The sequence below is a fragment of the Scatophagus argus genome, chromosome 6, assembly GCF_020382885.2.
Source record: "Scatophagus argus isolate fScaArg1 chromosome 6, fScaArg1.pri, whole genome shotgun sequence".
NCBI lineage: Eukaryota > Metazoa > Chordata > Actinopteri > Scatophagidae > Scatophagus > Scatophagus argus.
Genome location: NC_058498.1, coordinates 3,071,089 through 3,095,666, shown reverse-complemented (window position 1 = coordinate 3,095,666; position 24,578 = coordinate 3,071,089). Strand labels below are relative to the sequence as shown.

General features: G+C 40.4%; 1 protein-coding gene across 2 annotated transcripts in view; it reads left to right on the top strand.

Annotated features, from left to right (window-relative positions):
- brinp3a.2 (bone morphogenetic protein/retinoic acid inducible neural-specific 3a, tandem duplicate 2) overlaps window positions 1–7,079 on the top strand; it is a 42,807-nt gene extending 35,728 nt beyond the window's left edge. Inside the window, exons 8-10 of one of the 2 annotated variants that reach the window (XR_006843641.1) lie at window positions 4,642–4,984; window positions 5,749–6,597; window positions 6,696–7,079. Coding sequence is in view for 1 of the 2 variants with exons in the window: in XM_046392228.1 (XP_046248184.1) it covers window positions 4,642–4,984; window positions 5,749–6,519 (1,114 nt within the window). In the remaining variant the exon portion in view is untranslated. Of the gene's footprint in view, window positions 1–4,641; window positions 4,985–5,748 lie in introns of both variants that reach the window. The other variant, XM_046392228.1, reaches the window with a different exon arrangement.
- Window positions 7,080–24,578: the final 17,499 nt, after the last annotated feature.

Genomic DNA, 24,578 nt, shown 5'->3' with positions numbered 1-24,578 from the left:
GCGCAGCCTCTGAAACACATTTTATCTGTATTTATGTTGTCGATGTACATCTGAATTTTGACAAAGTTTTAATATGTTTTAAGCAAGGGTGACTTTGATCCTGAGTAAACCTACAGCAGCCAAAATTACTACATTGAAACACTGTCTTTTTTAATGTACTTTCCTTTTTGCACATCCTTACATTTCTGTTTGATCCATACCCCACAAAGTCATGGCTTTTTTTTTTATTTTATTTTTTTTTGCACAGAGCTACTATGCATTGAATCACAGCCTGCAGCTTTCTCTATAGACTAATCCAAGGACGTAGGTGGAAATAAATAAGCTGCCATGCTGTGGTGGCATTTCACTTGTGTACTCTCACTGTACCCCTTTGCTATGTGTGAAGGATTTCATTTTTTATCTCTTATGTGCAGCTTTCGCCAAGAAAGATTTACATGCTGCTACATTTTGAAATTAAGTGAAATGTACAGTGATTGCACAGTGTAAGATATCAACCAAATTTAGTCCAGTTTTTATAGACACACATCTTTTCCGTCGCACATGGACTTATTAGGCTTATTTTGCTGTTATCGACTGCTCCAACACTAACTTCAGAAATTCATAAGTCTCTGCTCCATTAAATCTTTATTGAGCTTTATGAAATCTGCATGAAATGATGAAATCTTCATTGATTCCACCTGACTTCATCTACATGAAATTCGTCTCAAACCAGAATGCAAAGAAAAAAAAATCCATGTTTACAATTTTATGTCTTTCTCACCTGCAGAGATTTATCAAATATGGAATATTTTTTGGCTCTTAGTACAATTAAATGTTGACAAATTGAATTACTACATAATACTTTCCCACCAACCTGTCAAGTTTAGTTGCAGTTGATTTTCTCCTGAAATCTGTGCCATAGCCAGTTTAAGAGTAGTGAAGTTGTGTGTCAGTATTTCCCAACAAATGACATCCAACTGTCTCAGTGTTTTCCGATCTGCAACTTCTACAGTCAGGGTTCTGTTTAAATAACCAGAGCTATTGGTTGAGTAATGAAAGATAAATTAAATGTTGACTCAAGCTACCATCCACTCTGACCTCATACACGACTTTTTGCAATGTTTTAACATTACCTTATCTTTCCTTCAGATAGAGTACAGTCACTATTATATGCCAGTAAGACGTCACTTGTCAGTTAAAATGATTGGCACATGTCATTTTAAGTGATGACATTTTTCTGGTGAGGACAGTTTCAGAATATTATATTAGTGTTTTAAGAATGAAATTCATATTCACTTCGGCTGCCATCCTGCTGCCATACTGCCAATGGTGATGAATCCGACCATCACTTTCAGTCACACAGATTGACTGAGCTTCCACAGTAATGGCAGCGATGCTAGAGAGCACAACACATGAATCACCTGGCAGATTAATCTATACGGTGCACTCTGTTCAATGTCCAGTCTCTCTTCCTCTGTGTCTTTTCTGTCTCAGTGTACACCCCTGTCTCGTCCTCTCCTCCACATTGCCAAAGCACACATTAATCACTGATCCGTGCAACTGATATCCCCACCCACTTGCCAGGAAAAGGAGTGGGAGCATCATCGCCCTCATCCAGGCAGTGTTTATCTATGTTATTACTGCTGCATCAAATGTGAAGCTTTCCCTTTCTGTTCTGTCTTCACAGAAATCTCCATACTCAGTGGAAAGAGATTGAGAATAGGATGTTTGTCAGTATGCTTGAGAGAAAAACAGAAGCTCTCAAAACCCCCCTCATTCTCTCTATAACATCCTGTTTGAGGCACTTGAGATAGATGAGAGATATGTGATTGACTTTGCTTCCTGGGGCCCACTTTTACTTTTCTTACTGCCTTGACAATTATGAGCGAATAAGCCAGTCGAAGCAGCAGTCAGATTGACTTTTATTAGGCGGATAATGATAAGACTACACAGTACACTTTGTGCTCAAACTTTTGCCATTAGGCATAATGATGTGCATTGTCATTCAAGTGATGTTTTCAGTACTTCTGCTTTAATCAGCTTTGAAAATGCCTTTCTTATGCACAGGCTTCTCTCAGAAAGAAGGTGCTGGTCTTGACTGGATGAGTCCTCTTCTTTGTTTCACTACTGAGAGAGCACAATTAAGGTTTTACTCTAAAATGTTGAATAGCTTTTTAATGAACTTGTCAAGGCTTTCAGTAGATCAGACCAGTTTCTTCTTTACAGTTTCATACAGTTTTAATCACATTAAATTGTACAGAAAAAAGAGACTTGATTATTGCATATCGTAACACTGGCCTTTTCATCCTTTACATTGCTTTTGCTTGTTTTTCTTAGTGCTGATTGGCTAATTGACCAGTTTAGAAATATTCTCTTAAGAACACATAAACAGTATCTCTGACAGAAGATAAAAATAAGTCTACAATTTTTTGCATCGAATAACTGATTAAAACCAGATCTGTCAAAAAAAACCCCACAAAACTTGAATATACATCACAAAAAAGAACACTTATATGCTTGATAAGAGCTACACTAAATGGGAGAAACCATCTTTGGGAAAAAGTTTTTAGTTTGGCCCATGTGACATCTGCTGACATGGAGTGGGAGGGACTTTATGACCATCATGATGTCCATCTTTATATGTGTTGATGGTGTGCACAAAGAGAGTAATGATAGCAAGACAAAACAGTGGATACATAAATATTTTATAAAACAATACTTATAAAAAATATGTATATCTTAATTATTTCATTCAAAATAATCAGGATCTTAATGCCACAGCATACAATGGTATTTTAGACTCAGCTGGTGAAGAACTGTTCAGGGAAGAGCCTTTTCTATTCCACACGACAGTGCAAAGCAAAGTTTATTAAAAAAAATATGTTTCTCTCAGTTTGGAGGAGATGAACTTAACTGGCCTGCACTGAGCCCTGACCTTAGTGAACTGGAGCTCCAAATGTGAGCTGGACCTTCTTGCCCAGCATCAGAGCTGGATCTTACTAATGTGCTTGTGGCTAAATGGGAGTAAATCCCAGCAGTCAGGTTGCAAAATTTGTAGAGGCTGAAATCAGAAGAGTTCAGGTTATCATAGCAGAGTAATACCAGTGCACTGAAAATGACATGTTCAGTGATCACATTTGTTTTGTAATGTCTGGGTGTCCACATACTTTTTGTCCATGTACTGCACTTTGCTTCACTAAAAGCTCTATATGTTAAGTAATATGGGTTTGATTATGAAATGCACCATTCCTCAGGAAGTCCCTTTATCACACAAAGACACAACGTTTTTCCTTCATTAACAATATCATCTGTAGAAACAGGGCTCAAGTATCCTTTTAATCACTGGCTAAGAGCTTGGCTGAGGTCATTTTCAAAATACAGCCTTGCCTTCTCCTTTAAAACTGACACCAAAGGTACTTGTAGGAGACGAGGATTTAAAGCAGTGGGAGCCGGAAGGCTGCACACAATCATGCCAGGAAACTAACACTACAACTCCAGTCTTGTCTTGGTGACTGCTTTGCTCTGCTGAAGCTCTCAGAGGTGACATACCTCGCCCACAGACAGCGGATGATGGAATGGAAGAGCCCTTTTGGTTGATGTCCCACCACTGCCTTTTCCATTAGTAGATATTGATATTCAAATCAGTGATTTTCTGAACCTACATTTGCTTCCCACTGCCAAGCACACAATAAGACTGGGATACAGAGGAAGGATGCTCCAAATGTAATCCAGCAAACATTTCTAGATTAGCATAAAGTTTACCACAACACACCCTCATCAAAGAAAAAGACTTTTTTTTTTTAAAAGAAAGCCAGCGGTGTGTACTGTGCATAGCTTCTCTTCAGCAAGCAAAGAGGATAAGAGGCATAAAGGGATCACAGTCGAGAGAGTTCTACAGACGGGAATCAAACTTCGGCCCACATGGGGGGATCCTATGTATGACTGAGAGACAGTTACCCTACGGCTGTGGTGCTCTTCTAATATTTATGTCACAAACTGATCAAAGTCAACTTTCTCTCCCTCTGTCTCCCACTTTCTCTTCTTTTTCAAATACTGATGTCTGAGCTCATATTCTTTGCATGGTTACCCTAAACTCATCCGGCACTTAAGAACGACCAAAGCATGAAAACTGGTATACTCCACAGGTAAAGCAGTAATGACACGAAGGTATTCAGACGCTTCTATCATCATTATGCTGCAGGAGAAACTCAGCTGAAAAAAACATAGACTGTCGATTGAGATACTAGCTGTGGCATTAGGATAAATACACTGAAGTATTGCAAATTTGTGTCAGAAACAGTATTTTGTTGTGCTGCAAGTCCAAAGTGCATTGAAATTTTAATCATTTAATGTCCTGTTGAAGTGTTAGCTCTTTCAGTTGCACATCTTAAAAAGAAGCTGTCACAGAGGTCTTTTGACCTGCAAATAACCAAAGCACGCTTACTTTAATCATGACAAGCCTGTCTGCATGCTTTACGTGATGCTGATTATGCCTTATATTTTTAACGAGCAAGCTGTCTCCATGCAGAGACAGGTGTTCTGGACCCAATAAAGCAGCTACCTATTAAACTAGCTCATCCTATAAGCCCTGTTCAATAACTACTCCCTCTTTGCCTCTTTATCACCTCTTCTTCTATGTTTTTTTTTCTTTCCGTGGTGCAGGCCTCAGTCCTACTGGCTGAGTCATTTCCAGTCCCTCCTGTATTGCTCAGAGAACAACCAGCTCGGTGAATTCTCTGAGGAGCTCCACAGCTGCAGCTGTCGATACGAACACAGCCCCTGTCAGATGCCGCCGCCCTGCTTTGTTGGGGAAGGCTCCGCTTGCGCAACATGTGCACCAGACAACCACACCCGCTGTGGGAGCTGCAACTCGGGTTTTGCCCTGATGCAGGGGGCCTGCAAACCCATGGTGGCAGACTCTACAGAGAACTACCTGGGATTCGAGACAGATCTCCAGGATTTGGAGCTGGGTTACCTACTGCAGAGATCTGACCGCAGACTAGAGGTATTGTTCTTTTAGCCTTTGTTTAATCACATCACGCTGACCTAGAGCTGAGCTGTCTTTCACAGCTGTAGCCTGGGGGTGATATACTCACTCATGGGAGCCCACAGCGTTACAAAGTATTGCCTCTCTTTTTTTTCATAGTTTTTTTTCATGTTTTTCTTTTATTGTTGCACCACATTTTAGAAGTTCTGTTTGTGGTTCATTGATGAGAATGGAGAATATACACAGAAAACCGATTCAAATTTTGTAAGGATTTGTATCTGAATCTGGTTCTGGATCTGTAGATGATGATGAGGAATGGCAAGCAAATCATGGTCAAAGTTAATTAAATTATTCTTTACAATGTCCTGAATATTGGAAAGTTTACCAAAGACAAGTAGGCATTGTTTGATAATACCGAGCCCAACAGTGTTACATTCAATAAAAAGAGAAGTAACATTTTTTGCCTCAACATGATACCAGTTTATTTAAATAAAACCTTCTGAGCTTGAAAGGTCATTCTTGAATGTGGAATTGACAGCTTACATACAGACATACACCTGTTTTTGACTTGAGCTGGGTTCACTCACCTCCTTCTTCAAAAAAGCAGAAAAAATTCACTTCACAAAACGCAGAAATATTCTGCAGCCGGTGATAAGAATTCAAACAATCAACTGTGATCTTGTTTTTATGCTAATAAAATGTTTTTTTTTCACTGCATGTATATACTTATTGTGTTCTGGAGTGTTTCACATCCATGCTGTTTTCATGTCTGTGTGTCATAGGTCCATGCAATCTTCATCAGCAATGACATGCGACTGAACAGCTGGTTTGACCCATCATGGAGAAAGAGGATGCTGCTGACGCTAAAGAGCAACAAGTACAAGTCTAACATGGTCCACATGCTGCTGGGAATATCCCTCCAGATCTGCCTTACAAAGAACAGCACCCTGGAGCCTGTCCTTACTCTCTACATCAACCCATTTGGAGGGAGCCACTCAGAAAGTTGGTACATCCCCGTCAATGAGAATAATTTTCCAGATTGGCAGGCCACTAAGCTAGACTTACCCTTTGAGTGCTATAACTGGACTCTGACACTGGGCAACAAGTGGAAAACGTTCTTTGAAACCATTCATATCTACCTTCGGAGCAGAATAAAGACTCAAGACGGTGTCAATGACAGCATTTATTATGAGCCTTTAGAGGTGACAGATCCTGCTCGGAACCTGGGCTACATGAAGATCAACAGCATACAAGTCTTTGGCTACAGCATGCACTTTGACCCAGAGGCGATCCGTGATTTGATTCTGCAGCTGGACTACCCGTACACCCAAGGTTCCCAAGACACAGCCATGCTTCAGCTCTTGGAAATACGCGACCGTGTAAACCGGCTGTCCCCTCCGGGTCAACAGAGGTTGGACCTGTTTGCCTGTCTTCTGCGGCACCGGCTCAAACTGACAGCCAGCGAGGTGGTTCGCATTCATGCCTCCTTACAGGCCTTCAGCTCACGTCTTCCCAGTTCGATGGATTATGAGACCACCAAGCTGTGCAGTTAACAGCTGCTTGATGGAAGATGTGGACTGTAAATTGCCTCAAGGAGAAATGCTGGACATAAGAGCTGTGCCAACTGTGAGGTAGATGCTTACAGTCTCTATGGATTACCAAATGTATGGTATATAAGGAGAGAAATCAGAAAGAATGTACTCATCTTTTGGTTTCTGTTTTGTGACAGCTACCTTCAGTGCTGTATCATACAGAGAGAGGTGGATCAGCAAGAAAATGCACAACTGTTTCATGAGAACAAACTCGACAACAAATGAACTCAACAGTAGAAATTCAGATACTGCTATATAAAAGTTGATCCATCCTGTTTCAATATGACTCTGTTCATTTATACTGTAAGTACCAATGCCAAATGAACGGACATTTTACGGTAAAAATGGTACATGTTTGTTTGTAATTTTTATATGTTCCTCTTGCTTCAGTGACAGTGCACTTTCCATAAAGACCAGAATACAGTGGTGTCAGTCAAGATTTTGTAGATAAATTGATATTAAAACATCATGTTATAACAGATTACAGCTTTTGGAATATTTTTCAAGATCCTTCAAACTAGCTTTCTTATTGTTTTAAAACACACTTTTGACAAATCAGAGTTATGGTAATTAAACTGGGTCATAAAGTGATTGTAACACCCACACAGCTATTTTCAGACCGATTCTTTTCCACAGTTACTGCAAATACTACTTATATCACAACATTTACTGCTCTCTTCACTTAACAAACACTTCACTTAATATTTTGTTACAAGCACAAACATCCCAAGAGTTAAAGAATACACAGCATATTAGATCACACAAGCTCTCTTTTATTCTATTCACACTAGCAGGTCAAACATACAATGTAAAAGGTGCAACATGTCATTTTCTGCTAAACATAAATCTTTAAGAGCCACTCATCTTGGCAGTGTTACTGTGAGAAAAAAAAGAAAGAATAAAACAGTGGATAGACTCAAAAGCCTCCATTTTATTTTATTGGTATTATTCAACTTACTGGAAATTAAGACTACATTTCCCGTGGAATCCTCAATCCAATGAGGCAGTCTAGTGTGAAATTGAAACTATGCAGTTTAAATAGTAAAAGGAAGTTGTGTATTAGTTACAGTTTTAATTATTTAGTTTTACTCACTAATGTTGGAAAGCCATCTAGTTCACTTTTTGGCTAACTCTAACACAGTGGCGCACAATACAAAACGCAGCCTGGAAGTGAGTAAAGGTCAGAGGTCGGCTACAGATAAAGTCCAAGCTTCAGAGATGTCGAGTGCAGGATTCAGGCAATATTTAAACTTACTGGGTCTGTGCCAGGTTTGAGAATATGAGTATTAAAGTGTATTTTGTGTGAAAGAAATAGATCTGTCTACCGTTTTCAGTCTCTATCTTCCAATCACTCTCTCTCTCTGTCTGAGGTTCTGCAAGTGACAACCTGTCCACACTGGAGGTGTTTAAGCAATGCTGTCTTCACTTTCCTTTGTGTTATGGAACAAATACATTGGACCTTAACCGATGGAGCTGTCTACACTAGAAGTGTAGCGCCATGTGATTCATTAACACTATGTTACTGTGACCTGAAGCATTTTTCAATTCTCTCTTTTTTTAAACAGATATGTTTGTGTATTGGGCTGTGAGCTCTGTCAAACATGTCTTGAGTGCACAGCAGTACTGAGGCTTAACAAATCCAGTGTAGACACTGACAGAGGACAGCAGCTGCTGCTGCTGATGGGCTGCTTCCACTCGATGGCCGATTTAGAAAACCTGATGAGACCAAATATCAGTTAAGCTCAGGCAGCACAAAGTACTGTCAGTGCATAGCACCTCAACAAACTGTTGTTGAACTCTGGGTGCATCCCAGAGTCAAGTAAAGATCCTCAAACAGCTGGATTTCAAGGATGCTGTGACATGTAATGCTGCCAAAGGATGGTTCCAATGTGCAGGATCCTTGAAATACCACAAAGGAATCCTTTCCACAGAGGATATTATAGGATATTTAGAGCATAGTTACTGGTGCGAGCCAAAAGTACTCACATTTTTATATGCACTTCCCCCTCTTCTTCTTCTCGTTCATCTTTTTATTGGCAGCGCATTACCAATTACCAATTACCACCAACCGCTGACTATGCACACAACGTTTTGCTGGTCTTTTTTAAAAATGGCAAACAAGAGCAAATAGACACATTAAAGGTGTGATCTTTTCTGCAGCGCACTAGCCTGAACCAAAGTCTTTCTGCATGCTACTAAAGGCTAGCATGCAGGGCCTCTGTAGGACCTGTGTTCATGTTTAGTTTGGATTAGCCCACAGTCACATCTTCACTCACTCGTCAGTTCAAGAAGGTGATAATTCAAGGATTCAAGGAGCTTTATTGTCATTTCACACATGTAGAAACATGAGGTGGAACGAAATTAGTTTCCCTGGTATAAGCCCAAGAACCTACAATACTAATGCTATAAATATAAAAACAACACTATATAAATATAAAAAAACAACCAGAATAAAAGATATAACCAGTGAACAGGGACTAGATCATTTACAGCAATATTGCGGAGTTGTGCAAATGAGCAATAGTGCAAATGAGACAAGTATAGTGCAAAATAGTGCAAATGAGATGTATAGTTCAGTGCAAATTGGCTGCATTGTGCAATGTTCATGGGAGTTGTCAGGGAAGGGTAATGAGATAAGACACAACAATGCACCACACTGCATTCGCTCTGGCCTGAACAACTAATAACTATACAAATTATAAAGGTGAATGAATTTTAAAGGCTAAGACTATTGACACCAAAACAAGACTTGTCAGATGTTCACTATTGGGAAAGCTAACTAGCAAGCTAGTGGTCTACCTTTGCACATTTGCATGTGTTGCGCAAGTTAAGTAGTAAGTTATGTCACTACATTATAGATAATAGAGGATGTTTCATGGCAGTTTATTGATGCACTGATGCTCAAGGTTATTGCAGTTCATTTCCAGTCCAGTAGTAGGTGATATTGTACAGCCTCATGAAAACTTTCAGTCAGGAACACAGACTGTGATTGATCAGCAGACTCAACTGAAGCCATGATGAGATTGCCAGTGGATGGCCAGCAGTTGTGCTAAAAATAAGTGTTCTCAGCACAGATAGATGGATAAATAATCACAGAAGACAATCAACACTCAATTTATCTTTACTGATTTCTTTAACAGTCCCCAAGTCCCCAAAATGACATTGTTGTTCGAGGCCTAGATTACAAAGCGGATTAAGAGATTAAGCAAGGGTCCATGTTTAAACCTAACATGTAAACCACCAGGTTTAGCTGTGTTGGCTCTGTTTCAGTCCTTAGCAGGTTCAGGCTTTTTCCTTTTTAACCTTACAGTAATTATACTCATGTCTCCAGATTGATTATGATGTTGAAGATACACAAATAAATGAACTTATTAGTTCCGCTTCTGTACTGAAGGTCAAAGATTCTGCCTGCATTATTAATATCAGGTATAATATCCAAACCTCTACTCGGTTATCGTGTACGTGCCTTAGTGGCTCTGCAGACCAAAGGGAAGTCAAGCATGCTGTGTCAAGGATAAAAGTCCTCACCTCAATTTGTCTGCTCCTCCTATCAACACCAAGTTGTGTCAAAAGCTACGTTGGATGAGGGGCTGTACATGGATGAGTAGTGTTTGATGAGATGTGTGAGTGGTGGAATGTATTACCAAATGTCAGCATGTCTTTTTCCTGGATACGTCCGTGTCAATTACGTGGAGGAAATGAGCGCTTCACCACAGCGTGAAAAGAGCAGTTCTGAAAGAATGAGAGACAGCACCTCAGGTAGTATTTGGGAGGCTAGAGTGACTTTGGACATTTAGTGACATCAAAGTTGGAACAAACACGGACTCTCACAGCTAATTAACAAACCCTAAGGTAGAGAAATCCTTTTTATGACTCTGTGCACAAGAGAGAAAGGCAAATCGCAAAACAGAAAACTGCAGGCATGAAACAGTAATACATTTACTCAACCTCACCAAAAAATTAATTCAACATTCACATTGTCTGTGCAAATAAGAATATGGAGGGTTGAAATGGAGGACTGCAAAAAAAAAAAAAATCTGTCCTCAGCTACAGCATGTGCTCATCCTCCAGCAAAATAAAAAGATGCCAAGGTAGCATCGCCATAATCATGATGTTTAACAGCACTCTGCTCATTGGCAGTTACCACACTCGGTCCTAAAACCCTGTCCTATAGAGGCAGGTAGCTATAATACATTACCTTGATCTTATAAATAGCTCAATTTTTTATTCTTCCAGTGTCTCCTTGCACCCTCCCATATGACAGTATGAGTGGGCGGCAAGAGGCGAGCTTTGATTAAAGACATTTTGACCTTTAGTAGTCTGTCAATCAAAGGTATGAGAGGCAAGAAAAGTCCCTTATGATTCTCTGTAAATCTGGTTTATTAAATTCTCTTTTTTGTGATTTACGGGAGATGATTTCTCTTACTTTGTTTTAATGCTTCCACACTGCTGACAGCTGTGGCAGGAAGCTTTATGTGGTCCTTTGTTACATCTGTACATCTGTCAGGAACACCTTGTGGGAATTTTTTAGGTTCTGCACATATGTCCACTTGGATAAACTAATTGGAATTTGGTGGTTGAAGGTCAAACGTCATTGCGACCTAAATAAACACTCTTTTAGCCATAACTTAATTCCCAACTCTCCTCATAGTCTCTATGTGAAGGTAATATGTTTCTCACTGGAAATTCATTGGAATTTCAGTATTGCACTTAATAGCTTTTACTGGCTGGCTTCAAAGACTTCACAGCATATATCAAATGTGGACGGACATGGATGTAAGCTGCAACTTGACAGGTGTGTAGAGGCATTCAACTGCAAAGTGGCAATTCTAGTTTGATTCTGCTTTTATTGAACCTGAAGAGAAATTTAGAAATTTTTTTACCTAAATTTATAATGATGATGACCTTGGGAGAAAAATCAGTAGAACATACAGCTGACTAAAACCATAAAAACTAAGCCAGCATGTGCTTGGAACTGCAAACTGATACTGAAACAAACCCAGATCACCTTTAAGTTTATGTCAGATCTGTTCAGCATTGTTGCTGAATGGCAGCATTCGTTGCCTGGTTCCTTCACAATTAACTGTTACTTCAGCGCATCTGTCAGTAAGCCCTTATGATGTATAAAAACTTTGCTTCCTCCTCAGGCAACTCTATCTCCTAGAAATTACTTTTATATACTGCACTACTAATTTGCCACAGTAAATGCATTTCACTAGAAAAGAAAATTGCATTTTTTAATCAACATAATGAGGAAACGTTGTTAACAAACCTGTCTACAAAGCTGCAAAGTGTTGATGCTGATGACATATTTTTATGGTTTTCTTACGCACACTTCCAGTGACTGTAGCCTGATGATGTTCAGGCAGTCATAGCAATTAGTAGCAAACGAGCAAAAAACTTTACTAAAATTTGTTCATCCTGGAGCTTTGACAGATAAATGTGTTAAATACATCTCCTTCCTCATTATATATTTGCAGAGTCACTTTATAAAATGTATTTCAAATCCTTATTTGAGGTCATTCTCATAATTGCCTCATTAACATCCATGTGTACTTGCTAGCAGTCTGCTTCTTCCCTGTCGTCAATAAAAAGAGCTGCTAGAGGTTGATAGCTCCCCAGGGAACCTTTAAACAATATATTAAGAGTGACGTGAAGACGCAGCATGTTTGGCTTGATCACATGTAATCAAACCACAGTTTCTCCCAAACTTTAACCAAAATGCTTTTGTTGCCTAGAGAACCACACATGGAGACCAGAATGCTTTAGGAAAGTTTAGTTCATCCAGCCATTGATTTGGTAAATGCATTTCCGAGTGCAATTCCAAGGAACTAAAGATTGAACAAAGATTGAATGAGTAAAAAGAGAACCAATTTGCCGATACAAAATGTCATTTTAGAACAGAAAACATGAGCTGTTCAAAGTGTTTAAGGTGATTTCTTCATTTATAATCACAGTTTATATAAAACAAAGGACTGAATAGAGGTACTCTGTACGATTGGTGATATGTCGCTGCTCTCACATTTTTCGCTTTGTTTCATTCATCAGTTCCTCCTCACATTTGAACAATAAGATGCTCACACATTATGACAACCTGAGGAAATAAATTATCCCCAAGCAGAGATTAGCACTAGGCCTTTTTTAGTCATTTGAAAGAGTTAGCAAATCAACAAACATATTTGTACATGATGATAAAGCACCCAGTCCTGACTAACACCCATTCCTGAAAAAAAAAAAAAATCAACTTGTCCAGATCTATACCTTTTGCATTGTGTTTTTACAGGGACCTCAGTGTCAGTACGGATGTGCATTGTGCTGTAGCAAAGTGCAGGGCTTCAGTTGTGATACAGACCAAACTTTTCCTCCCTGGAGACCCGACAATGGAATGAAGCAGAGAACAGGAGGAGGAGGCAAAAGGTAACTGTCGCCCGCCAATAAATCAATACTCTCCTTTATTACTTCAGAGAACAAAAGGCTCTGCACTGAGATCGATTGCACCGCTGTGGAGCGTCCAATAAGAAAAAATATAAATAAATAAAAGTCTCCTGGCATTTGGCTGGTCTGTCCCCACGACCAGATCAGCATCAATTTATTACCAGTGTGATGGTTTCCGCCTGATGTGTTTTTGTATAAGCACAAATCAATCCTGAGTTTATTAGCTGCTATGATGCATTGTAAAATGACATTACTCAGGGTGCCAGATGAATGCCATTCATTAGGAAGTAAGGCTACATCGACTGAGGATGTGCAGAGAATAAGAGAGAGAGAGTGAAAGATCCATAGAAAAGAAACAGTTTTGGTGCTTTGGGTGTGTTGATGTTCAATTGGATATTATGTTTCTCACTATTAATTATAAGACCGATTACACGATAAAGAAATTACAGTATTAATACATCCTGATTCCTGAAAAGTTGGGACTAAAATATAAATGAAACAGAATGAATGATAATTTGCTAAGCCTGTTTGAGACATACTCAATCGAAAAACTGAAAATAGTGCACAGACAAAATATTTAAAGCTTGAGCTCATCAATTTCATTGTTTTTTTTTTTGTTGTTGTTGTTGTTGTTGTCGTTGGGGGGGTTGGTGTTTTTTTGTTTGTTTGTTTGTTTGTTTTTTTTAAAATAGAGGATTGCTGCCAGCAACACTTTTCAAACAAGTTGGGACAGGGCAACAAAAGACCGGGAACCTGTTAGGAACATTCCACAGGTAAACAGATTCATAGGTAACAGGTGATAGAATCACGACTGGGTATGAAAGGGGCATTCTTGAAATGCTCAGTTGTTGGGCAGAGGTTCACCACTGTGAGACATGAGGGTTAGAGACCGGCTTGGACAGTCCTATTTTCATTACAGAAATATGCCTTCCAATGTCACACATGACAACAAAGTAAAAACATTGTTCAGACACCCCATGAAAACACAAATGTACTGAATGGAACTTGCAAGGCACCAAAAGCACATCGTGACATCACTTTAGAGCATTATCATAATAATCAGTCATAGTTTGGGATTTTACTTTATTATTAAAGTATTTATTAAAGTAAAGTATTTATTATTATTATTTACTGTTTTTTATTTTGAAGTTTTCTTTCCTCCTTTGCTTTACACTTCCTGCCATTGACTCTTTCCCACCTTTTTTGATTGCCTGATTAATTTCACCTGTCCCCGATTAACCTCCTGTTTAATTAAGAAGAAGAAGAATCACTTTATTGACAGTATATATATTTGTACATTCACATTGAATTTGTCTTCTGCAACCCATACTTAGTTGAACACACATGCAACACCCAGCAAATTACATGCAGTGAAACACACACAGGAACAGTGGGCTGCCACTGTCAGACGCCCAGGGAGAAAACTGGAGGTTAAGTGCCTTGCTCAAGGGCACATCAGCCGGCCAATAGAGGGAGGAGAGCATTTTTTCTCATTAATCACTCCACCACAATCTAACCTCAAATCCAATTTTTTTTATGTCTAAGCAAAAGTGAAATTTCATGTTAAGGCTTACTCGAAGTAATTTCGTACAGTTTTGGCATGTAATGCTTATACAGTAAAGCTCATGAAGTGTCTCAGAGTGCACTGAAATGTACACAAACTGATTTATTTCTGTTCTTCTCTCTTTGTCTGTTACAAGCAGGGGAATCTACAGTGCACACAGCTGATTAGATTTGATGAACCCTGCTGTATTGAGTGGAGCACCAGGATATTTGCATTGAGTCCCCAGACTCTGCATAGGAGTGAATACAGAAAATAAAACAAAAAGGATGAGACAAACTGGGGGAGAGAGATAAAAAGAGGAAAAAGAAATCAGCATATTCGTCCCCATAAATTATAGATTGTATTCAATACTAAGAGTAAACTCCAGCGCCTTGTATGTGTTTGTTTTTAACCGCTGTCCATCAGGGCAAGTGACGGTCAATAATAATACTCCAGTGTTAATATGCAGACCCTTTCGGTCTGCAAACATGCATTTAGACATGAGATGAGAGACACATGACAGGACACAAAAGACTGTGATCGGCCTTAATGGGATAATTGGATGTGAAACTGTCATCTCACCTGGTGAGTGACTGTGTGACAGGCAAGTGGCTAGACGGCAACAAAAAAACAACCTAATCAGCCCAGTCCACTGAGAGCCATTTTATGCTGCAACATCAATTACAAAAGAATTGCTTTAGGGATCCTCTGGCCAGGCTTTTCAATGCATCACTTATTAGACAATCCTTTGCTGTGACATGTACTCATCAGAGGATTGAGGCACCGGCGCTAGACAAGGTCATTTATGAATTATTTGGATTTGTGTCACAATTTTACAAATAAGCTGCTCCACAGTTGATGTCTGAGTCTGTCTGTGTGTTGGGGAAGCAGAGTGTTGAAATCAGCACTATTGCTTCTCGGCATAGATGAGGCGCTATACTGTGCTGCCAGTGCCACACTTGAATAAATTACTCACCTACTTAATGCTCATCAAACATCAGGCTTGCCCTTAGATAATGGTGATTTTGTCGAAATGGGGTCATTTAAATCGGGCCCATTAAGTAATATTTCATGAAGGTAATGTAAATGGGCAGAAATACCAACATAAACTGTGTGTGAAGAGGGGAAATCATCTGTGAAAAGACTTTTGCTGAAAATGAAATGGCTGTTCATTTTTCAAACGACTGGTAGGTATGTCTCTTAACACTACACTACAGCTCTTACCAGGTAATGGGGGTGATTTTCTTACTGCAGCAGCAGTGAGAAAGAAATTCTGACCCTTAAGCAAAAGTGGGAAAAGCAGGGCCAGATTAACCAGCTTGAAGGAAAGCAGAAATCACTCAGCCCCTCTAACCAATATGTACAATTCCCAACTGTAGCACAAATAAAAGCCACGCATTCAAAAAAATTCTCTGGCATATATCATAAAATGGACGTATCAAGAACAAACACAAGTTTAATTGCCACATATATGACATTAATGGTACACTATAGAGACAAGTATTGGGAAGAGGCTGTTGCTCAGGGTTTGGGCTCGGCCCCTGACTTCCAGTGAAGGGAAATCTTAATGCTTCAGCATACCAAGACATTTTGGACAATGCTACGCTTCCAAAGACATGGTTGGATGAGTTTGGTGTGGAAGAACTTGACTGGCCCACACAGAGCCCTGACCTCAACCCCATCCAACACCTTTGGGATGAACTGGAACGGAGATTGTGAGCCAGGCCTTTTGGTCCAACATCAGTGTGTGATCTCACAAATGCCCAATATTTTTTTCCATATAGTGTAGCAGCTTTTTATTGGCTTTGCAGCTTTCTTTAAGATTCCTCTAAAAAAACAAAAGAACCCTCACAATCATCACTTTCTATCCACTAGAAAAGTGTGAGGTATCTGCTGTGTTCGGAACATTTGGACATTAGCGATTCTGTTGGTAAGCAACCAACCAAAAGCACTGTTTTTTCATATCTTTTTTGTTATTTGGCTTCGCTCACCATAACAAAAGCAAGAACACTAAGAGATCATACGACAGTCTATATGAACTCGACCCAGGATTTCTCAATGAATATGTTCGCAGAAAAGAGGTGGTGGTTGCAGCATATGACAAACATGAATGAAGGACAGCAGAGCAGAATATTTTACAAATGCAAACTACAATATAAGACATACAAAAAAAACAAAACAAAACAAAAAACAGACTGTGTGAATGAGTAAATTAAAAAGGTCGTAGTATCACTACAAAGGTAATAACATCCCAGAATCAGTCTGAGAGTCGTGTGCTCAAAATTGAATTCAGGAGCAACTAAGAGATTTTTTTGGGAGTGCGAATTTCTCTCCTTTTTCTCCTTTTCAATATCACTGCCCCATCAATGGTGTGCAAGTAAATCTGACACCACCCACTGAAACATCCCTGGGAAGAAGAGTTAATCCTGAAGTCACCTCACTAAGCACAAATTCTGCTTTGTCGTCCACAAGTGTCATTCCCCAGAAGCCTTCACTGCACCTTTTTGAATAGTGTGTTCAAAAAGAGCAACTGACAAATTCTGGGTCATATAACTTTAAGCATTTCTTGGACATGTTATCCAAAAAGCTGAGATTTAAAGTTTATTCTTCCTTGAAATCAAGTGTAGTGAGTATTCATTAAGTTTATGTTATTTAGATGTTTTCTATGTAAAAATACATTGAATTGTAGTTGAACAGAAGTATAAAGAAGCACAACACAGAAATGCTCAACGGCAACTACTCTACAGTATTGCTACAGTTTAATTAAGAACAAGTTAAGGGCAAACGTTTGCTGTCTTTGTTGACAGGATGAATGAATTACTTTCATCATAAAACATTTACTGAGTTGATCTTTTTTCCCCCAGTGTTTGAATTGTTAATGTCCATGTTAACTCAGTAAAAGCCTTATCCTCCCGTTTCTCACGCAATGCTGCACGAGATATACAAAAATAACTCACGGAGGCTTCCCTGTGTTAAAAGCTTCAGTACCAGCAAAACAGTCTGTAAGGGGATTCATCTGGAGATGCTGATTTGCTTATGACTTATCAGTGTTAATATCACATGTTGATCTTATCTTTATGATATTACAAGACAGTTTTTATCTCACACGTGGCTCCCCTGCTGCTCATTTGTCACCAGTTTAATCGAAAAGGTCTTAAAATCAATAACGCATTCAGAGTTCAGATGAGATGATTACGTGATTGTGTCGAGTTTTTTCTCACCTGTTATCACACCTGTTATGTAATGCTTTATTATCTGACTGTATTGTATCGCTTATTCATACAGAGCTACATCATACATAAAGACACAAACACCACTATCTATCTATCTATTCTTCTATCTATCTGTCTATCTAATTGTGTTGCCAAAACATAGAAAAAGGATAATTCAGTCACTTCGAGACCAAACTGGTCTTAATATTCTTAAGAATGATGATTCGAGTTCATGAAAAAGCAATACTTGAATGTGTTTGTCGAAAGCTCCCTTTTCAATGACACACACACACTTCAAATCAAATCCCAAGCAGCCTGGAGTGCTTGGAAACGATCATTAGGAGCCTTAGTGGCACTTGAAATGTCACTGTTGACGCGCACAGGATGCTGCTGCTCGCAACCTCATAGTGATATGCGTCAGTAATCAGAGGGAGAAGATGCGTACCAAACAGCCGGGATGATTAAGGTTGAACCAACAAACATAATCAACGCCCAATCAGGCTGTATTGTGGCAAACAACTCAGTCTGAAGAAGCTAGTGTTTATTTTCTGTATCCATCTAAAGTGGTTGGTGGTGTGAGCATAAGTTGCCTGCATTCAGATGAGCTTTTTTCCATAAACTAGCTGTGTCCCAGTTAAGAGGGCTTTGGATATGCAGTGTGTTGATGCTAAATAAGCAACAAAACTGAATACACTCAAATATGTCAATAATCAGTTAGTTTGTTTGATTTATGAGACTGTGGTATGACCTAATGAATGTTGCCTGATTTTGAAAAAGATTTTAAAAAGTATAGTGTGACAGACTTCTGAATTAACACCTAATGTTCCACTGAGGCAAAATGCTGACACACATCAGTGGATCTGCTGAAGAAATCTCACAATTTCCACAATATTCTTGGCTAAACTGGGTAATCTGATGAAGGTTTGTGCTCAACTCTCCACGTGGATGTCAAAGGGTGTCTTAAATGACCTGACAGCCTTTTATATATCATGGACTGTGCTGTCCCTCACAACTCAACACAGATGGAAAAAAGTCAGTTCTAGTATGAGAGAAATACAGAGCCATCGATCAGACAACACATTTGTCTCTGACATTAAAATCAAACTGGTAAAGCAGCATCAGCAGCAGAGTGTGAGCGCAAACATTTGATGCGAAGGAGGGAGTTCAAACAGCGAGTTTCCTCCTCCTCCTCTAATCTTTCTTTTCTTTTGGCTTAATAGCTTTTTTTCTCTTCTAGAGGCATGAAATTCTGTAAAATAATGATGAGGCAGGGAAGTCTCGACTTTAATTAAGTAACGCTATCATTGTAATCATTTTTATTCATAAACAAGAGTTAAAAGCTGTAAAAGACGCCTTAGAGAGAGGGATATATTATTGATTGAAGGGAGAGATTAGAAATTAATGACCCGTGTGTCCCAGATTGAATAATCAATTTCAATTAATATCAATTTCACAGTGCAGCTGCTCGGCAACAGTTCTTCAGATCTGCTTTGGTGCCGTCCATTTTTCAACCTCTCGGGGGGAACACACCCGATGAGGGAGTGCAGGGACTGTGCAGGGTGGAATCAGACCCTCCCAGGGGCAGAAGTCCCGGTTATACATCTCTGATCCTGTTCCTTCACAGGTAGTTAATGGGAGGCCCACTGACCCCTCGCTCAAACCGCCTGCTGTTTTATCTTCAGATGGGGAAAATATCAACTACACATATTGACGCTGGATCGGGCTCCTCCTCCTGGCAGAGCAGAGAGCAAGATATTGGAGGAGCTGGGTGGGAGAACTCAGTGTTCCGATTTGGCCTCGAAAACATCGCAAAACCATCCATCATTCAAGTCTTATTCGAGATGACAACGATGAGGTGCTCGTGTGTGTGAGTGTATGTGTGCATCTGTGCATGCACCTACATGCTGTGGAGTGGTAACAATCTCCCCAGAGAAGTACCAGTGATATTTTGAATCCAAATTGAATGGATGGGATGATTGCTTCACGAGAATAGAATAGTGACATCTCAATAGGCATGCCCTTATCAGGAAAATAATAAGGCTATTTTCATGACCAAAATTAGGCGTGCAGACTGTCAGATGAGAGAAAAAAGGTCTGAACCAATTGAACCAAAGAAGATTCTTATTAGAGACGTTCAATTTGCATATACTGCATGTCAGACATATTGACAAAAATGTCAGAAACTAAATCAAAAAAAAAAAAAAAGCCTTTCTAGTGTATGTGCTGAAATTGCTCCTTGATCAGAGTGAATGAATTTGACAGAATGGTGACGTTATGGGTATCTGGTGGAAATAAATCACTGCTGAGACATTTATCAGACATAGCAGCAGCACAACTTTCTCTCCCAGGATGCTTTGACCAAAAACTCAGGGAGTGTCTGTATTTCAAGGCAATTTTCACCAATTTCTGTTTTCTCAAAACCAATTCTGACACACGACAACCTAGAAATTATGTGGCACAGAGAGTATGAAGAGTTAGATCATTTGAGAGCTATAAGATAAGTAAAAAAGTTTTACACTGAATCAAGTCAAGTGCTTCTCTGCCTCCTGCAATCATCCATCCCACCACGTAAATGGCTTTGGAAAAATTGCTAAATTGGCCAAAGCCCATCATGCTGCACCACTCAGTGAATAATCTGCTCATCATCAGCATGCTGCAGTTGGCGAAATGTTTCCTCCTTACAGTTGAGGTTTTGTCTCAGAAAGTCATCTTGGTGGTTAACTTTTAAAGTGTACAGGGGAGACTTCTGCAGGATCAACCCTATCTCAGATGGCTCCAAACCGCCTGGCAGATCCCCGTCAACCCTTCTTTGAGATGCAAGTCTGGAGGGCCCGTAATGTCGAGTGCCTTTGACACTTAAGACAAATGACACTCTCTGCCCATGTTGGAGAGCATTAGAATGCCACAGATGGATGTAAGGCCGACTGGTGCCTGCACAGACACACGCGGAGGAGCCTGGCAGTAACTCCGGTGAGTCCCGCTTGCTGTCCGTCTCAGAGCACAACGTGAGGACAGCTCTGAGACGCGTGAACAGCAGGAAAGCTGCTGGCCCTGATGGCATCCCCGGGCGTGCACTGAGGGCATGCGCAGATCAGCTGGCTCCCGTCTTCACCTCTATATTCAATATGTCCCTGGCTCACTCTGTTGTCCCTGACTGCTTCAAACGCTCCACCATCATCCCCGTACCCAAAAAGCCCAACCCTGCCTGCAACAACGACTACCGCCCTGTTGCCCTCACCTCGGTGGTAATGAAGTGCTTCGAAAGACTGATAAAGGACTTCATCTGTACTTCATTGCCTGCTTCTTTTGACCCCCTCCAGTTCGCCTACCGCACGAACAGGAGCACCGACGACGCCATCAATCACGTCCTCCACTCCACCCTCACCCACCTGGACAGCGGTTTGGGGAACTATGTGCGGCTGCTGTTCATCGACTACAGCTCCGCATTCAACACCATAGTTCCCCACAGACTGGTCTCTAAGCTCAGGGACCTGGGGCTGAACTCCTCACTCTGCTCCTGGGTCCAGAGCTTTTTGACTGACAGGTCACAGGTAGTGAGGATTGGTAAACACACCTCCAGCCCACGCACCCTTAACATCGGCACCCCCCAAGGATGCGTCCTGAGTCCTCTGCTTTACTCCCTCTACACCCATGACTGTAAAGCCATGCACCCCTCCAACATCATTGTAAAGTTCGCCGACGATACAGTGGTGGTAGGTCTGATCTCCAATAACAGGATAACGGCCTACACGGAGGAGGTGGATGCTCTGGCATCATGGTGTCGTATGAACAATCTAGACATGAACGTCCACAAAACCAAGGAGTTGATTGTGGACTTCAGGAGGGAGAAGCAGAGGAGCCATCATACCCCTCTCAGGATTTATGGGACACTGGTGGAGAGGGTCAGCAGCTACAGGTACCTCGGCGTCCACATCTCCGAGGACCTCACATGGACCACCCACATTTCCACCCTGGTGAAGAAGGCGAGGCAGCGGCTGTATTACCTCAGGCGACTGAGGAAATTCAGGGTCTCCACAGCGCTGCAGAGAACCTTCTTCACTGCAGCCATACAGTCTGTGCTCACTGGGAGCATCACTGCCTGGTATGGCAACTGTACGGCACAGGACAGGAAAGCTCTGCACAGAGTGATCCGCTGTGCTGAACGGACTACCAAGACAGCATTGCCCTCCATGCAAGAGGTGTATGCCAGCAGGTGTACATCCAGTGCACAGAGGATTTTAAAAGACACAAACCACCCGCACAATAGACTCTTTCAGTGGCTGCCATCGGGGAAACGTCTCCGGTCCCGCATGGCCAAAACTGAAAGACTGAGGAAGAGTTTCTTCCCCCAGGCCATCAGGACACTGAACTCTCTTTCCCCCACTTAACTCACCCTCCCATACACACACATGCATACATGTATACTATGTATACGATATGTATATTTATGTATATTTACATTCCCTCTGCCACTGAGGTTAGATCTCTATCTTTACTTTATTTTTATATTTTTATTCTTCATTCTTTATTTTTTATTTTATTCTATTCTCTTGTATTTTTGCACAGTTGTTAAAAGGAGTGTTGTTTTTTTCATTTCACTGTGGATGCACATCCACATGTGACAAATAAAGAATTCTGATTCTGATTCTGGGGATCTAAATAGAGCTGTTATCATCATGGCCATCATCATCACGTTCATGTCCACTGATTCCAAAAACGAGAGTGTGTGGTGGTATGAGAGGCTTATCATTTGCACAGGCACCAGCACCTTTTAAAACGTACAAGCATTAATTAAGAATCCATTATGCGCTCCAAATCCATCAGAAATGTGGACATTATGCAGAGTGACACCCCATTATTTAAGCCTACGTTGTTGTTTAGTATGCAAGAGTTGTAACAATTTCTTGTGGGTTTATGTAAAAAGAGCAGCAAAGCCATCTGTTTGGTTGTGGATTAGGATGCAGAGCGAATACTGATGAGGATGCCACTGTTCTCGTTAATGAGTCAGCTTGCAGCTCCATCAGATAAGCCCGGCAGCAGGATATCATGTAACTTATGTCACAACTATCAATCTGACACAAACAGGTACAGCCTTTGTCTTTCCGCTGGGGATCCTGCAGATCATTATGTGGCCAATTCAGCTAAATTACAATCCCGTTTGCTAAAGACACTTATTCTGAAAAGCATTTTCTGCTTCAAGTCCTGGAATCTCTGCACAAGGTTACAAGAGGCCTCACAATGTGACGTTCATAGACAATATTGATTCTCTGATACCTGTGTTGGCACAACATTCACATTCAGGTGTCGGTCAGTGAGAGATGCAATTCAAGACGTGAACTCATGCTTGCAATATCCATTCACAGACCGAACCCCTTCTTTGTTTTAGAGGGGTTAATCACTGGCTCTTCTCCAGCGCTTTATACAACGTAGTCTTGTCTTCTCCAAAGATCAAGGTTATTTTTGGAATGTGTGAGATTAGAGCTGGTAGCACATTTGAAATTTGTTCAGGGCTTTCTCAATGTGAAACTTTCATTTCAAGGTGACGAGATTGTGAAGGAGGCCGGTAGGATCATGCTGAATAAAGAACCACGAAATCGTCTCAGAGGGCATCAGGGTCAGACTTTGATAGGATTTTGTTACCGAATGACAAGTTAATTTGGAGCGATTATAGATACATCACCTTTGAATCTGAATAGCTACAGGGTCAGATTGAGTCATAAATAAATCAGCAGATAGGTCAAATGAAAGTCGCACGACTCCCAACACATCCTTTTTAAGGTTGTACAGCTCTTTCTAATCTTCATCTTCAGCCTTCACACCAAAATCAAACAGGGAGCAGAAAACGACAGAGAAACAAGATTCATCTCAAATCCCTCTAAGCCTTTATCGAATAAATGCTCACTCACAATGAACCCGGCGCACTGGAACAGATGTAAACAAGGACTTCACACACACATACACATACAGTATGCACGCAGGCATACACACACACATACACATACAACATGCACACAGGCATGCACACACACGGGTCGAATCTACAAACAAAATCAGAGAAAAAAACAGTCCTGCAGATGTTCATGGATGCAAGAAATATACTTTAATGCAGGGCTTCAAGTACTGATTTTTTCCTTTCAATGTATTAAAATAATATTTTGATTGATATTTGAAAAGTTGAACTTGAATATTGGCTTTTTTTTCTTTAGGGAAACTCCACCAATTTTAGTCATCAAGCTCAATGCCCGGATGAGCATATAAAACATAATGTCATCTGTAGATTTAGGGGTTGGACTACAAAAACTACAAAACAAACAACTAAAAACAACTACAAAACAGCCTGAATTATGAACTGATTTTTGCTCATGTGATTTCAAAGCTATTCTGCAGTAGATCAAGCTGATGTTCAGCGAACTCAGTGAACAAATGCTAAGTTGCATTTGGGAAGTGCAGGAATCAAGAAATTTGGAGATGATTCGTACTCAGGAGAAGGAATAAATGGGTACATAATTATCTTTATCTGTATCCTCACTTTAAAATTTGTCATTTTCCACAAGTAGATGCAGTGCAGGTAGAGTAGATTTAACAATTAAAACACTTGATTAAGGCTAGGGATTAAGATCATGCTAATGGTTAGCAAAACAGTGATTGCAGGTCTTTGACTGCAGGTCAAGTCTCAGTCTCCTGCATAAAAATTCAACATGCTAAATGCACATCCACCCCCTGACCCCTGCAAACTCCTCCTATGACCTCCACAAAACATTCCTCCTTTTTACAGTAAAAGACAGAAAACTTCCTGCATTGGTGATGATGTTGGAATTGGACATTAGGTG